Source organism: Montipora foliosa, chromosome 12, assembly GCF_036669935.1.
Source record: "Montipora foliosa isolate CH-2021 chromosome 12, ASM3666993v2, whole genome shotgun sequence".
Classification (NCBI taxonomy): Eukaryota; Metazoa; Cnidaria; class Anthozoa; order Scleractinia; family Acroporidae; genus Montipora; species Montipora foliosa.
In genome coordinates, this window is record NC_090880.1 from 21,316,416 (window position 1) to 21,333,798 (window position 17,383).

A 17,383-nucleotide genomic window follows, 5' to 3' on the forward strand; every position below is an offset into this window, starting at 1 on the left:
CACTACCACAATGTCGCATTTGGCTCAATGTTGCACGTATACCATTTTTTGAAATGGTTCCAAATTGGTTAAAATCGGAACAGAAAGTTAACAAATGCCTGACGGAGTGTGACGAAAATTTGTTCCCTCCTCTGGTACCTCTTCTTTGATTCACGGACTTATAAGTTTGAGAAAATCCTGTTAAGGTTTTGCAAAGCCAATGGCTGCAGTACCCCTTGAGGCAGACAGTTTTTAATTCTGTCCTGATGGCCACGTAAACATATAACCCACTTCGAACAAAAATTTAGAATAATTCCCGAGCATTCAAAACTTTGTTTAAGCTAATAATAAAGGCAGCTGATAAAAGATTTATTTCCTGTTTCATCCTAACTTTATTTAATCCTCAAAATATGGCGCAGTGTAGCAGAGTAAAAATGGTACAAACCTGAATGTGTTGCTCGCGCGCAGTGCTTGACGGAATGAGCAAGAGACAGGCCAGTGCGTGGGCCTGGAGACCAACTTTGTGGAACTGGACGGCAATGGATTGCACATCAAGATCCAAGAGTAGGGGACACCTTCAAAGATCAGAAAAATAGCTCGAACCGACTAAGTGATACCTATCACTTAGTCGGTTAAGGACCGTCGAAAGTTTGAGGGGAAGAATGGAAGGGGGTAAGTTGAGTCTAGATAAAAAAAAAATTTCCTCCACTTTAGTAGGAGAAGCACTCAAACTAGGCATCTGTTTGGTTGCAAGACAAGATAAATGTGCCACTTATGACTAACATCCGCCAAATTTTAGTCCCTCGTATTTTTCTTACACTTAGGAATTTACGGTTTCCTATAATATCGTGCGCTGTCTAATACTCCCTGAGTCAGTATAGGAAACACCTGAAACTGAACTATTAAAAAAGGCTTAGGGGACAATCGCACTGTTTTTGAGTTCTGATGATCATGCTTCGAGTGCTCTCTTACTGAGTAACAATAAAGAAACTGTTGGAAGCTAGGCCAGGTGACGTCTCTTTTCAACGTCTTTAAACAGAACGTTTCTGTTGTTGCAAAATAAAACTAACCTTTGAAGAAGCGACGCCGATTCTTCACAAGCTGCAAGCTCATCATCTGATAGCGGAGATGAAACTGTAAGGAAGACATCATTTGCTGATTGCCTTTGCCATTGGTACTTTAAGTGAATCATTTATTTCACTGCTTATCAAGAGAAAATGAGGGGACAGAGAGGGAGGCTCCCAGTCCAGCCCTTGGGATATGTCATGTCCACGAAAGTTATTTTTAGACGATCGGAAGTCTTTGTTCTAGCGGAAGTCTGTCTTCCAAGACGTCCGCATGCAGGCCAACCTCGGCCTGATGTTTCAAAGAAAATATATATTCATCAGCCTTCCACGTGTGCCGCCATTTTCTCTTTTCACTAAAAACCTGTGAGCGAGGCAAGACTGCATGTGGACGTCTCGGAAGACAGACTTCCGCTAGAACAAAGACTTTCGCTCTTCTAAAAATAACTTTCGTGGACATGACATATCCCGGCCAACGCCCTGGGCCTCCCTCTCTGTCCCCTAATTTTCTCTTGGCTTATATAATCGCGACGGTTCCGCAGACAAGCATGTTACATATCACCCTCTCGTGTTGTTTCTATTACGTGAAGTATTGCTTTCTGAACCAAACCAAAGAGCGATTGAATAGCTACGTCCTGCCCAACGAGTAAGGTTCAAGCTTAACGACATTCCTTCGGAGTTTAAACTAATTACTCCTCTGCTCCCACCGATCATGTTTTTCCCTACCTGATTTAAAAGGCGCTGTTAAAACACTTCTCCACACTTGAGGCAAACAGCGAACCTGGATGGGAATTATAAGGAAACAACTGATGGAAACATGACCTAATTCAACAACTACATTTGGTTCCTTGTCCATTTTTCGTACAATTCCAGTGCGACGCGCCTTACCGTGGCCACCAAACAAAGGTTTTTACAAATTGACCGCCAATCAATATGTGTGAATTTGATTGACATTCAAGCCTCCTTGCAAAGATGGCGCAGTTGTAAGTTGAATACCGTTGCATGGGTTGTTGAGTTGACGTATTTACACGTAATTGTCAAATGTGAAAGTTTTCCGGGTGGCCACGGTAAGGCGGGTTGAACTGTAAAGATCCATTCTGATTCAATGTTAGTTTGGAGCCCCTCAGATGCCAGATAATTTCTGGTCTCGCCGTAACTTTTAAGTATGAGGGCCTCTCAAAAAAGGCGATCAGTAACATACCTGCCACAGAGCAGAGATCCCCGCCAAATTAACCAAAACCCGTCGAAGATATTTGAGCTGGGAAAAAAGAAATATACACAGATTAACAGAGAAGAATGGCCATCATGAACGATGGGTTTCTGCCTGAGAAGCCCAGGCGGAACAGGTGAATCAGTCAGTCATTAAGCCAGCCAGTTAGACAAGGAGTTGATCTGTCAAATTCAATCACTAACCATTCCAAAAGCCAGTAGCTGCAGTAGAACACTGTTCCATAACTGAGGGTCGTGTATGTTGTTATCAAGACACAAGTCTGCTACGAGACGAACAGCCTAATGGTATCAAAAAACAATATATCAGGGTTTCCATCGAAGGCATTAAAGTGCACCAAATTAAAATCAAACCTTTTTTTTTCCATTTTCACCTGAAGGAAAGAGATCTTGCTTTAAAATGGACCGTAAAAGTTCGCAAAACCGCCACTCAGTCATTTGTTCCACGACCGACAAACTGCTTTGCAATGTAGATGTCTTTGAAAACAGGATGGCAAAGCAGTATGTACTGTTATTAGGGACTTTAAGATCGAGAACGAAGACGTCGACGAAAACGTCACCACAAAATATAACTTTGCAGTATCGTAAGTCTTCCGAAATTATTCCATCTGGTTCACGTCGCACAAAATGGCCGAATCAACCTGAAAATGAATTGGTGCGAGCGGTTTCGGAGTACAAACAGAGAACGACACATTCACATTTGCACGCTCGCGTTGCCGTCAAAACCTCAAATTTGTTGATTTTAAGTCGTTATGCAGAGAACCGTAAAAATAAGAGCTGAAATGCGGGCTGCACGATTATTTTTCCCCTTTTAACCAATGATATTGTTTTTTGTTGCATTATCATTGCAGTTGCCGTCGTCGTTTCTTAAACTCCCTACTGAAGAGGAGAGACCCTTGCCACTCAAAAGCTCGGGAGTGGGACAAACAACTTCCAGGCACGGTGGAGTATCTCAACAAGGATAAAGCTCAACGATGTATTAGCTTAATAATGATAATAATGATAATAATAATAATAATAATAATAATAATAATAATAATAATATTAATAATAATAATAATAATGATAATGATAATGATGATGATAATGATAATGATAATGATAATGATAATGATAATAATAACTTTATTGGATCGACACAATTACTGGGAAAAAACCAGCAGTTTACATTGTGGTCCGAAAAATAAACAATAACTATTTAAAAAGAAGTTTATTATTTAAGAAGTAGAAGTAAATAAAAAAACTATATATCTCAATAACTATTCAAAATTCTTTATATAGTTTAAATTATTAAAAAGTTCTATCAACATAAAATGATCGAGCTTGGAATCAGTTATAAATGTGTTTTCTATTAAAATGTGCTTCCATTAAAATGCAGTCTTCTCGTATTGCGAAGAGCAAAAATTTGATTTAATCACCCGACTTGAAAAAGGTCGAATTGCCATCGTCAAAAGATAAAATGGTTGAGGTTTTGAGCGTCAACCCTTCGCCAACCAACTCTGACGAAGGGCTAATCCTCAAAACACCTCAGCCACCAAGTCGATAATTAAAACAAAATTCTCGTGTTTCACTCGCACATCCATATTGACAGTTGTCGACACCGGTCAAATACGAACCTTCTTCTCATGCTTGTGGTTTCTCCAAAGGCCTCGTACCAGTCCCTCTTTGTTACACTTGTCAAATGCACTTGCCGTCTGCTGTATATGCAGCCCCTCCAGCTCTGCCAAACACACTAGAGCCTGCATTTGCTGTCTATCAGTGGGAGGAAAGAGGTTATAAGTCCGATTAAAGTAAAATTCAGCAAGTAATCCTCCGGCAGGTAATTTTAATGGCAGTACAAGGCCTTATTTAATTTTTTTGCGGGCCGACTACTTTCTAACTACTAGTAAGTGCAACTAGACTTTAGTCCTGACAGCAGTATCAATTTGGGGGTCAAAAGAGAGTCCTTGAAGCTACTGGACAGCATTACATGCTCAAATACTTAAGCCTTGCATTAGATCCAAGACAAAACGAACTAAAGAACACATATGCAGGTCCATCTAGAACCCAGTTTAGCATGCACTGCGAATGATAATGCGTACCACGTTTAACCACTCAGGTATTTATAGAAACAATTATAGGAGACTTCACTATTTATAAACAATTCTTTTATTATTTAAATTTTGCCAACCGCAGAACAAAAGAATCCTTTGTTTCGACAGCCAATAGGTCTCTGGTTGGCACATGTATGACAATAGGTCACGTAACGGTGAGTATCGCTATACCATTAAAAGAAATAACGAATCCAACTGTCTAATTAAGGGACGAGTCAAAGGAGCATATAAACAATATAACTATTTACCCGAGGGATGCGAAAAGAGACAATGCAGCGATTTCATCGGAGATAAGCTGCTAAAGCAACCTAACCTGGCTCAATGCCAAGGAAATAATGAATTTTCAAATCGGACACTACAGCCAAGCTCCAGATCGACGTGAACCAGGAGCCCATTACCAAGAGCCTCCATATGCAGTAGATCTTTGAGTCAACCTTTGCGCGTATCTTTCTATTTTTAGAACGAACCCTTGAGCAGGAGACTCAGATTTACATCAATTTGAATAGAAAAGGGGAGGTTGACTTGTTTGTATCATCAGGTGTACACTAATTTATGACCAAGATTGCCGCACATACACATACACAAAAACGAATTCGAAACAAGAAAATAAAGAAATCATTGAATAAATTTACCAAAAGAACGATTCAGAGGGCCAATCAATGAACCCACCTGATTAAGTTAACTGAGGTGTTACACAGCCTTTCGATTAATTCTCCAGGAGCAACGGAGAAAAGGGCACGGAGAGATCGAACTCGACAACTACTGGATGAACCAGTCTGAAACGACAAACCACAAAGTTGATCATTATGCGCTTCAGCATCACCTGGCGGGGGACAACAAACTTTTACAGCAGGAGTACATTTCAAAACCTTCTGTTTGAATAGCCAATACCGTTCTAACGGCAGAGGAGCACAGTAGAAACTTCGTCCCCTAATCTTCTTAAAAGGTAAGGACGAATTTCTGTTGACGTCATTATTTATATTTTAATTTATAAACATCGACTATGCTTGCAGAAGGCATCGTGCTATGAAAGAACTTTACTTCAAAAATTAGACGAACTTGCAAATTTCAGTTAACTCTGCAATTTAAAGCCTGTTGTCCTCAATAACCAGCGACAAGTTAGCTATCAAAAACAGAGAAAGTATCTTAAGGCAAAAGCACTAATGAGCCCACACATAGTTTGTAGAACTTCAAGTTGCTCAAATGATAGGGACGCACAGCGTGCGTGACTTCTAGCACTGATGCGGAAGACGGCCGCTCAACAAGCTACACAAAGAAAAAATGTCTGCGATCCCAAAGAAGAAATTGTGTTCAAGTTAACAAATGTTACCAATTTTACCTTGTTTGCAATATTAAGAAGAAATCTGACAGAAGCTTCTTGGTCGTTGCTCTGCATAATGTAGATTACCCTTGATTAAATGAAAAAAAAAAACACCAGTGAACTCAGAATCAGGCTACCTTTACAACAGAAAATGTTCTTCGGGTCTCAACTACACTTCGATTTCTTTTCTCACGGGAAAAATCGAAAAAAAAAAACACACTTGTAGTGTTCCTTCTCGGATTTGAATCCTGCCGGATTCCTAGAACGAGAAGAAGGCTACTGCCACTAGGCCATCCCATTGTTGAATTCCAATTTCAATCGGTGTAAGTCGGGTAGCTTGTCGCGCATAACCTTCCCTCGGAACTTAAGGAGTAAAAACAAGTCATAGGGAGCTTGAGCAAGGATGATGCTACTGTCCCAAATGTTTTTACGTATCATGCACCTCTTCAAGTTCTGCTCATCCTCTTCACTTTCATCGCTTTCCTCATCTCCAGGGCTGGTAAACTTAAATAAAAAAAACGTAAAGCTGTCAATGCATGAATGTAAATTTCTTTTTTGTGTATGCAGTTGGAGCTGTTTTAAGAGGACACCAAAGGCAAGCAGAAAAGTGGCCGAAGTAGGAAAAAACGCAAGCGTGAGAATACAGAGATTGTATGGAAGTTCAAATGAACGTCTATCACTAAAACTATTTACTCGCCAGAGTGTGCATGCATTATAAGAGAGCTTTGCTGTAGTTGTTAACTGCGCGAGTGATTTTTGTTCTTTTGGCTATTGTATTCAGTGTCGTAATTGATTTCACGATTGCATTGGTTTTGCAGTATTATGTTTCGGAATTGGTTAAAAACTCACCCACATTTTCAACCCAGCAAACGCAAAAGTAAAACCAATTGCACTTTTCCCCGAGCTTCGAACTGACCGCATGCATCTGCTTTGCATATCAATGGCTTACTCGATTCGCCGCATCGGGTGTGTTTGTCCAACGTAATATCTTAGGATGTGATTCTACGATGCTTAATGAATTGAAAGCCCCTCTATATAAGAAATTGGGAAAAGTCTGCCGTTGGACACAATATCTGAAAATTAATGGTACCGCAATAAAATACCTCGGGGTCTCCTCCTGTTGTCTGAGATGAAGAAGGCAGCCATTTCTGAGGAAGACAGTGAGTAGAATTGTCGGTTACTCAAGCTTCTGCACGTTTATTTTCACAGCGGCTCACTGCTTTACGAGTCTTCTATTTCAAAAGTTAATGTCTTATAGACGGAGCGAGTGGTGACTCTTCATGGCTCCTCATACTTTTTAAAAAATGATCGGTCCGCCCATCCACAATCTATATAGTTTGCACAACGCCAGAAGGAGAAACGTTGTTGGCAGGGGAATTAGACTGCGAGTAAAATGTCAACGAGAACTTCCCTTCAAAATATGCCATTTCCGAGTTCATGTCGGTGTTGTCTTCAAAGCGAGTCTAAGTGCGAAGTTTTTGTGATGGTAATTAGTTCTACTTTACATATGAATGAAAACTAATTTTCATAAGAAAAACTTCGCACTTAGCCTCGCTTTGAAGAGGAGGTAGACATGAACTCGGAAATGTCCTCTTGAAAATTGTGCAGTCATCTCTTAATCCATAAGTACAAATGAACTGAGTGATGCACTTTGAATATGAAGGTAAGACGCTCCAATCACCTCAATCAAATGCAGTCTGATCTTCTCTATTATTGTATTGTTCACATTTGCGATCTCGCATGTGGCTTTGCTGATGTCTGTGAGGCAAAAACAGTTTTAGATGTAATATCATTTAGTGGTGAAAATAATTACCCATCATAGGCAACTCAACGCTAGAGAACTAGAGATGGAATACTGATTAGCTTTTAGCAAATCCCTGACCAAATATTCCAAAGTACTGAGCAAGAATTCAAAAAGGCCTTCAGCCAACCTTTTGACAATGCAAGAACTGAAGTTGCTATTGACACGACTGAACAGATTAATGGCTCTTTGCCAAACGTCAGTGAAAATGTGCGAAGGACTCTCAGCTTAAGAAGGCTCAAGCCAGTTTCAATACTTTCAACAAACTGTACTATTTCGAGGGATTGAATCTAAGCAACTCTTTCAAATATCGGCAAAGTAACGGTACCAGGTAAAACACCAACAATTCCTTAACAAGATGCAATCATCGATATGACGTAATAGTTCACCTGGGCAACAAAAGAGCCTAACCCTAACACCCTATATTTTGTCTTGAAAATTTTTTTTATCACAAAAACGAACTAGGTGACACCCAATTTTTGTTACTGTATAGTGATTGAAAGACTACGATAAAACTCTCTGAAAAGTTAAAAAAAAAAATTCAGAAGCGGATTCTGAGCCACCTTCACTGTTGGAAAATTCTAAGGTGGCTCCGAATCCGCTCCAGGGAATTCATTTAACTTTGTAGAGAGTTTCATCTTAGCGTGCTAATCATTTTCACGCTTACATTGCGCATCATTACCCGCCAGGCTTCTCTGGCCCATGCCCTCAGTTTCATTTTATTCAATAATTATGCATCTTTTCTCAACTCTTTTGTAATAAATGACGATTGTTCTTGTTCTTGTCGTGAAATAGCTGCTGGTAGTAAGTTCATCTCTCATTAGATACCTGGTGGATGATAGGCACTGCCTGGTTCTCTTGCACCGTAATTCTCGTAGAGTTGACAAATCAGCTTCGCTGGTTTACTTGTCAAAGAGACAATAGCAGAATCTGTAATGTTATACTTATAAAGGATATGCTCCGTGGCTACGCCTCGAGTTAACTCCAATAGGCGACTGTGCGTATACTTGGCTTTTTCTTCATCCTTCAAGAAGCAAAAACAATGCATCATCAAAGCGTGCAAGTTCTTGAAAGGTATTCCTGGGATATTGTAATGAGTAGCAGTTTAACGCTAGGATAATGGAAGATATAATGAAGTTAGTATCACACACTGACATGTGTCTAATCATAAAGATAAAATAAATGCTAACAAGATTCGAAGCAGTGACCCTCGGAATACTCAGTTCCAACTAAATATTCACAATATCATCGAGTATTATTGCGAGCAATGCCAACATTTCGGTCCCAAAGAAAGCGGGGCTGGTGCCGCGGTGAGACCACTCGCTTCCTACCAGTGTGGCCCGGGTTCAATTCCTAGACTCGGCATCATATGTGGGTTGAATTTGTTGGTTCTCTTCTCTGCTTCGAGGGGTTTTCTCCGGGTGCTCCTTTTTCGCCCTCTCCTTAAAAACTAACGTGATTTGATTTGCGTTTATTTGAGTTGATTTCAATTTACAAGTTCATCGTCATCATCATCATCAGAATACAATGGAGCTGAACTTATAATAATCCAATTAAGTAGGTTTCACGAGTCACCAATAGATCAATGATAGAGCATCTCAAGTAATAATCGTAGTAGCCGTTCGACTCTGCCTCGTACACCTCTCGGATCATACAAATTAGTGCCCAAAGGATTCAAAGTAGATTTAGAAAGAAACTGAACTAGGAAAGACTTTCTAACCTTCCCATGGTTTCTGAAGCTTACATGCGAATTTAAAGCTTGTGTAAGAGGCAAGATTCCACCAATGGTAACATTCCCGGGGTTTTTTTTCCATTCTTGATAAATTTTACACTCTAGTACCCTGCAACTCTTCATTTGCTGCATTTATGGTACGGCAAAGTTTACCTGCTTAGAACAAAATGATTTCCAGGCCATGGCGAGGTCAACACAGGTCTTCAATATGTCTATTTTTTCTTCACCTGAAAAACATGAAACAAAGCAAAGAAGGATGATTTTGGAAAAAAGGGAAATTGCTGCTCAATATTAGCTGCATCTCTTGCACGAGTCCATACTTTCAAAATAATTGAGTTTTAAGTAAGTCATAAATAAAAACCATAGAGAATACAGGGGCTTTCTTGTTTTAGTAGCCTGGGACCACGGTCCGTGTTGGGGAAAAAGGCGAGAAAACTCATGGAGGTGAAGCAAGCCGAGAGGAGGACTTCCCAGGCTATGATTTTAGCCGTTGTCGAAGCGCCCGCTTGTATGGACGAAGAGATCCGAAGAAATTCTTCTGGCCATGTTTTCTTGCTAGCTCGCTCAAATTGTCGAATGCGAAAAATCCTCTTCAGAGCTCTTCGTTTCCACAGGAATGCTAGGAACGCAGGCAAGTAAACCGAATACAAAATTAAGAAATTGAAGACTGAATTAGAAAGAAAAGGAATTCACAAACCAAGAGGCAGCTGCTGAGCAATCCATTTGGCGGCTGCAATTGCCATTTCCTTGTTTTTGATGGAGTATAGCATAGTCTTGGCCTTTTCGCTGTTGTAATTCTTGGCCAAATGGCTGCTTGATCCTTCAACTGCACTGCTGCCACCAAGGTTAGTATCACTGGTGGAGGAATCTCCTGCTGATGTCGAAGGTCGAGCGAGGTTTCGAATGGCTGTCAAATAAAGCTGGTCGATTGAAAGCTAACAGGCAAACAAAAAAATGGAAAAGAAAAGCAAGAAAAAAAGAAGTCATGCAGTAAGTTTGTAAGCAACTGAAAGCCTGAGGCTTTGTAAAACAAGATCGTGAGTGTGATCCTGCAGAGTGAATCGGTGAAAACGTTTCTGTATCGAGTGTAAGATGCCTTATCAAGTCAATTGTTTGGTTTGCATTATTTATAACGGACCCTAAAATTCTGCTACTCCATTACGCCATGATCAAGTTATTCTCACATTTGAATTGGATGAGCAAACTGCTTAAACAGGTCAGGTCTTATAATGAGCGACAACAGCCCCATTTACTTCGGTCCCGAACATCTCTCTTCAAAGCGTTTTCCGGGATATTCCTGATATGACGCTTCGACAACAGAACTAGGATTTCGCCTAACAATCAACACACAATCTGTTTTTCTGACAAATAAAGAAGGTGGTCATTGGCATTACAATACCTTCAGCAAGTTGGCGATTCCCACAAGTTTAGGAACTGTGTCCTCTGAAAGCTCAGGAGCTGCAATTGGAACCAGAAATACAAATTAATGTCCACCAAACACGCAAGCCAAAATAAAAAAATTAATAACAATAATAATAATAATAATAATAATAATAATAATAATAATAATAATAATAATAATAATAATTATGAACTTATAATGCGCCCATATCAATAAATATTTTCATCGACGCATAACAGCCAAACATTTGATCCAGTTCACTAACTTACTGAGAACTTTCCAAGGATCACCATAAAGGAGCGGATGGTAAGGCAACCTCAACTTGGACAAAGGTGACAACACGCTTTCCCTTTCCAATGTAACCTGAATGAAAAAATGAAAAAAAATTATAAAATCTTCATCGCCACACACGGCATATTTGCAGGAAGAGAGGGCCATTGGATAGGACGGTTGATTTGCGTGCAAGTAATGTGTTCTAGTGACGCTTCGCAATTAAACCTTTGACTCCAAAGAGTATTTGACATAAATTTTCTACTGACAAGCTCAACACATTTTTAAGCATACTGGTGAAGAGAATGAAGAAATTTATCACCAGGGTTTTTTTGGTCTAGATATATCATCATATTGTTATAACTGACATAAAAGTAATGTATGGCAGCCACTAAGGAGAATTAACAGCAGTCAGATCTTGGGAATGAAAGGTTTTAAAAGCTAGAAAATGGAGCTGAAAAATGCCCCAGACAAGTTGGAACCAGTCAAAAGGTACAAGTCTCTGTTACGAGACTAGAGAGGTCCATCAGGGCGGCGCTTATGAGATGTGAAAGCAATAAAAACCGTCTGAAATGTTTCCTACGCACAACCGCCACCCAGTGAAAACCAGTGAAATTTCAACCATAAAAGTTATTTGCAACAATTTTGCATCAGGCTGCTGTGAGGGTCAAGGCCTCGTTTAGTTGGTTCGCACCACTGGTAGTGAAAGAAAAGAAAAAGGAGGCCAGATTCGATGGAAAACCAGTACTTGGTACGCGGTCGACTTAAAAGAGACAGCGGGCCTCGATGAGCTCTAAACTTGAGCCCAGGATATGGTCAAGGGATACTGGTCAGCGGATACCTTCTTTTGAGTGATGTCAATTGACCATAATGTGGATGTCCAGTATCAAAGATGTCCGCTGTAAACGGCCGCCATGTTGGGCGTATTGATTATTAGTAATAGTAATTGAATTCATAATGGTGATTGAACTGAGTAGAGTGCAACAGGCCATTTGCAACAAACTGGTCGCATGACTGATAAATAGTGAACTTAAAGTTCGGACTTTATAAATTCCAGAAATGGAAAGACTGTGTTTGACGTAGCCAGAATACAAATTTTCAGAGAAATACTACTTAAGGTCTTTAAAGATTGTACGACCATTTTCAACACTTGAAAATTTCATACTTTTGTTTACGAAGGGCTTTTGCCCTCCAGTGTAATTTTTTATAATTACGTGCCACAAACAGAGCTAGACTCCTAATTTTACCATGAGTAAAATAAGCGAGAATAAATGTGCAAGGGTGGAAATATTCAGACTTTCATATTTCAAAGGAAGAATTTTAAAGCGGTTTGAAAACTTAGAAAAATAGAAGAATTTGTATGAAATCATTGAAGCGTGACTGGGTGGCAAAGCCTTCTTTTCCCATACAAATTTTTATAAATTCTTTCAAATGTAACAACACCAGTTTAAATGATATACTTACGATACACTTACTTATGACCTGATCTTTTTATTTCTGGAAAAATAACTTCATGAAACCAGCAGAATCACCGTGTTTATGGAAAAAGGCCACGTGACGAAATGTTGCAAAAAAAAAGGCCTATTTCTTAATGTATTTCCATGTGTGTAGTTAACTATCGTGATCTAGTGAAGACCAACCGAGTCGAGATAAAATATCTAATGTTCTGTTACCTTTTCACCGTCTGATATCTTCGAATTACAAAACGCCTTTTCATAACTGGATGGCGATGCTTTACGTTCATATTGATATAAATACTCCAGCAATTGAATTCCCTAAAAGGGATAAGTAAACGCAATGAATAAGATTAGATATGTTAATAGACAGATGAATCAACCAATAGCGAACTTGCTTTTATCATCAATGCTTCAATTGCTAGTTCAGACACTCTGCAACTTAGTTATAGGAAACTCGTGGGCGGTAGGCCAATGAAATAAGTCAGATCAGCTGACAATTATCCCATTACATAACCATTTAAATGCAATTTAAAGGAGTTAACAACTAAGATTGCCCGTGTTGCTAGTGGTCAGTGGTTGGTTTATAAGCGCAGGCGCAGAAGTTCCGTACATCGTAATCATGGCATTTGTTCTGGCAGTGTGAGGAGTTCTGTCCTTCAAAGTGGTTCATAGATGCTTTTTTCGACGAAAATGTGACATAACTGGCAAACATAACTGGTAGCAGAGGGTCGGTTGTATATTGGGGATGTGTGAAATGAAAAACAAGAAAGCTGACCTTTTCAACCTTGGCTGTGGCGTCATCCTCACGGGACATTTGCTTGATTAACTCCAATATAAACAAAATTCTGTCATAGTCATAAGGTTCCACCTGTGAAATATCAGGTTAAATGTTATCTAACAATGTCACATATACGACGAAGGGAGAAGAAGAAGGAGGAGACTTATTTATTTCATATCACATCATATAAAAGCACATTGCAGTCTTTCGACTATTTACAATATTACTAAACTTCATATTAATCCACAATTTTAAAAATATGGGAAAAGACATATACGTTGTATCATGATTAGAAATATTAAACATAAAAAAAATGTCGCAATGGCTTATGACAAAGCTATTCTTCTAGAAGTCTGATTGGCAGACAGGAATATTAAAAACTCTCCTAGATTTTAGCAGCCTATTATGAGCGGACTTTGGCGGCAGTAGACCGACAAGCTTAAGATTTCCGTCCTGCACAATATTGCCAAAAGGATCTAGACACAGAGTTTTATAAGCTGCCTTAGCTTGTTTGCTGGTAGAGAACAAATAAAGTTGTCGAAGAAAAAAGTTCCAAGACGAAAACAATGACAAAACATTACTGGAAAATCTGCATGTTGAGTCCAAAAAACATGATTTTGGCATCAACGTTGCTTGCATGCTTTCAGAGTTTCTAAAAACTTGAAAACCAACTCCGTCCTGCACAATATTGCCAAAAGGATCTAGACACAGAGTTTTATAAGCTGCCTTAGCTTGTTTGCTGTTAGAGAACAAAAAAGTTCTCGAAGAAAAGAGTTCCAAGATGAAAACAATGACAAAACATTACTGGAAAATCTGCATGTTGAGTCCAAAAAAACATGATTTTGGTATCAAAGTTGCTTGTATGCTCCCAGAGTTTCTAAAAACTTGAAAACTAACTCCATAGGAATAAAAGGGTTTAGTAAACTGGGGTGCTGCATCGGTGGGAACGTGAAACAGAGAAAACGGTTTTATCAACCGAGTTGATATGGCAAATTCAGGCACCACCGTAAAGACTTTTAAAAGCTCACGTTTCCTGCGTTAGCCCTTTGTCAGATCGAACTACTCCATAGAACCACTAGCTAACTCGAGCCAAAACTAACCTCCCTTGCAGGGATTTCCGTCTGTTTTTGGTAGTTTGAACCTCAGACTACCTCGAGGCAATTTTTATTTTCACTTTTAGGTTAATCCACCATTACTTAAACGTGTTTGTTAAGATGAAATAAGTTTAAAAAGGCCAAAACATTCAACACTGAACTCGAATACCTTTGATCCCACTTCAACCAGAAGATTGAGAAGGGCAGTTGTGCCAGCGATTTTATGGACCACTTTTCTCACATTTTGCTGATAAGGAAGCTCCTCTATACTGACTTGTGTGGATAAAAGAGGGGAGGAGCACGAGGTAGGACTTGCTGGTGGAAGCAACTGCTGCCTGACATATGTCAGTAGAGCACTGTCCTCGTCTAATTTAAATGCCCTACAGGAAAATATTGGACGCATAATCAGTGGAGGTTTCAGGTAGAATGCCCATTTCCTTCATGATGCAATAGACCACATTTGTATTCTCAGTATTGGACTAGAACTAGCTTGCAATGGAGGCTAATGCAGGGGAGTCTTTTCAAATGCAAAACCTGTTTAATATATTCCCCTGCATTAGCCTGCATTGCAATCTAGTTCCAGTCCAATACTGAGAATACGAATATGGTCTATTGGGATGTCTGAGGAGAGACGCTCTAGAATCTTTCAGGACTGATCAAGAAGTTTGATGGTTAAGTCCATTAACTTGAAGAAAAGATAACATGTTCATAAGAACCGATCATTTAAAAACCTCTTGAGGTTCCTGACACTGCCGTGTGGTATAATAAGTGGTCATGCTTGTCGTCTTTTATACATGTAACAAGTTGTACAAACCTGACCAGCGAAAAAGTGGTGTATATAATTTTCTGAATTTGACACCTTGACAGTAACCCTCTCTCCTTACATCTGCAGGAAGTATAAATTTTCAGCAGGCAATGTGAATAATGTTCCAGTATTCCTACCTGCAAAACTCCTGAATCATTTCAAGGGTTATCTGCTGATTCTGCATCAGGTCTGGAAGAATAGCCAACTTCTCTTCTCGATCACTCTTGTACACATCCTTTAAAGACATCTTATGAAGACAAAACAAATCCATATTATGACAGGAAATTGCTTACACTAAAACCACTATTTCACATTAAATGAGAGCACAAAGACAGATATAGATTGATTTGCGACATGATTGTACCTTTAGACGTCCAAGTCTTATTCCCCAAGTAGCATTGGTGGCTATGTCCTGGCATTTGTCAAGTAAAGCAGGCTCGTTGCATAGTTGAGCATAGTCAATGCCCACCTTGGCGAAGGCCTGTAAACAAAGAAAATAACGAATAGAGATCACAGAGCGCCAAAAGCAGAGATTGCACTAGATTCTGATATTGCGGCCTTAAATACTTTCCCTTAGGGTCTATTTCATCCAAATACAACTGCATCAATCTGGGCATTCATTACATGCCTTTTTGCCTTTCAATACGGTAAAAACGCTGGTAAAAACCGGTCGTTTGTTTTATAATGGCAAAGAGACAAGATAGATATAGATAGTTTTTTGCAGCATTTTAGACGGCAGTCACCAGACTGAATTGCGTAAAAACTTACATAATACTTGATATGAAATATATAAATACACAAGACACATACACAACTCCACTACACGAATTGCTTCTCACCAGAATTTTCGAGCAGCTACCACCAAGAAAATTAGTTCCACCCATTAAGTATTGGCACGCAGTCTGTTTTGGAATGGAACACAGATACGCAAGGCCCACGTCATGATCGACTGTTCTGCAGTTAAACACCTGAAACCCAATTCACTTTAACTTCATTTTCGTGTGTAAACCAACTATGATTGATTAGCACTGTAAAATGCAAATGCAAATACTTTGCAAGCACTGAGCTTGTCTTTTCTCCTTCTAAGCCATAAATTGCCCGCACACGCGTTTTTGAAGCCAGTCTGTTTGGTTTTCAACATCCCCCAGCCGTTGAAAAACGCTCGCAGCACAACAACAGTGTGATCGTTTCTAAACCGGATCGCTTATCAATTCAATTCAAGCAATTTCAGCAATAAGACAGAGGCAGATGTGAACAGAAAAATATAAAGTTACCAGTGAAAAAGAGCTACTATACATACTGTGATAAACGTTCAAAAAAAAAAATGTTTCCATTTTACTGTTTGAGTGACTTATCAAAAATCAAAATATGGGAAATACTATTCCAGCCTTCTCAAAATATTTTTCGGGAGCAGGTCATAAGGAAGGTGGAGACGGTTCGGTGCTAAAGGCACTCAAGCGAGTGCCCAAAGGACACAAGCTTCTAGGGGGGTCTCGGGGCATGCTCCCCTAGGGATTTTTTCAAATTTAGACATTTACAGATGCAGTTTAGAGCAATCTGGTCGATTTTAAGTGACGAACTTTCACATATGGAATTGACACTTGCTTGGAGTCTGATAAGAAATACTGGAATGCTAGTTAAATTAACATTTCATGTGCGCGGGGCAAAAAAATATTGTGGACACGAATTTGTACGTCAAACAAACTTTTTTCAAGCTTTTATAATATCTCCAGCGACTTCACGTTCGAGCTAAAAATGTATTGTGTCTGACATTTTCTGACTGGAAGGAGACGGTCAAGCTTTCTGAGGAGGCGGCTCATTGACTCTTCCCTTTCCTTTTATAAGTTGGACTTTTAACATGTTTTCAAGTTACCAAAAAGCAAAATGATGGCGAAGTTTGCTGACTTAAAATCTCTCCGTTTTTAAGATACAGTGGGAAAAGGCCCGAAAAGTTCTGAGACTTTGGAGAAACGGACCCCAGATCAGGTGAAAGTCAAAACACGTCCCGTAGAATATGGGAATTTTTTAAAAAAACATCGCAATTTGTGACCGTGAAGAAGAGAAAAAAAGAAACTCGACCGCTTTTTCACCGTAGGTGGCTGCCACAGGCACACCACAGAACAAGTATCACTCGTGATAGGTGAGAAAGGAAAAATGGAATTACGGTCAAGTCGCATAAAGCCAGAGAAATGTCGTCCGAAAATTTTATCGTGTCAAGAAACTAAAAATTGCACTGATAAAGTCGATGCAAGTTACTTAATCAAGCAGTTCGAACACAACTTTCATTACATTCAAAAATGGTATCAAAACGAAATGATACAAAGCACCGTAAAATGTTAGATAATTATTGGAAGAACATA

At 39.4% G+C, this 17,383-nt stretch overlaps 1 protein-coding gene across 2 annotated transcripts in view; it reads right to left on the reverse strand.

Moving 5' to 3' along the window:
• The window catches only part of LOC137979542 (kinetochore-associated protein 1-like), an 82,162-nt gene that overhangs the window by 6,059 nt on the left and 58,720 nt on the right, over window positions 1-17,383 (reverse strand). For both annotated transcript variants that reach the window (XM_068826812.1, XM_068826813.1), the window contains exons 46-67: window positions 15,863-15,991; window positions 15,388-15,504; window positions 15,161-15,270; window positions 14,388-14,598; window positions 13,122-13,214; window positions 12,563-12,664; window positions 10,889-10,982; window positions 10,617-10,675; window positions 9,915-10,152; window positions 9,371-9,444; window positions 8,314-8,509; window positions 7,366-7,442; window positions 6,788-6,832; window positions 6,127-6,188; window positions 5,703-5,772; window positions 5,033-5,139; window positions 3,887-4,022; window positions 2,457-2,552; window positions 2,245-2,301; window positions 1,770-1,824; window positions 1,050-1,113; window positions 425-554 (exon numbers count right to left, since the gene is read on the reverse strand). In XM_068826812.1, coding sequence (XP_068682913.1) covers window positions 425-554; window positions 1,050-1,113; window positions 1,770-1,824; window positions 2,245-2,301; window positions 2,457-2,552; window positions 3,887-4,022; window positions 5,033-5,139; window positions 5,703-5,772; window positions 6,127-6,188; window positions 6,788-6,832; window positions 7,366-7,442; window positions 8,314-8,509; window positions 9,371-9,444; window positions 9,915-10,152; window positions 10,617-10,675; window positions 10,889-10,982; window positions 12,563-12,664; window positions 13,122-13,214; window positions 14,388-14,598; window positions 15,161-15,270; window positions 15,388-15,504; window positions 15,863-15,991 — 2,322 coding nt within the window. The remainder of the gene's footprint in view (window positions 1-424; window positions 555-1,049; window positions 1,114-1,769; window positions 1,825-2,244; window positions 2,302-2,456; window positions 2,553-3,886; window positions 4,023-5,032; window positions 5,140-5,702; window positions 5,773-6,126; window positions 6,189-6,787; window positions 6,833-7,365; window positions 7,443-8,313; window positions 8,510-9,370; window positions 9,445-9,914; window positions 10,153-10,616; window positions 10,676-10,888; window positions 10,983-12,562; window positions 12,665-13,121; window positions 13,215-14,387; window positions 14,599-15,160; window positions 15,271-15,387; window positions 15,505-15,862; window positions 15,992-17,383) is intronic.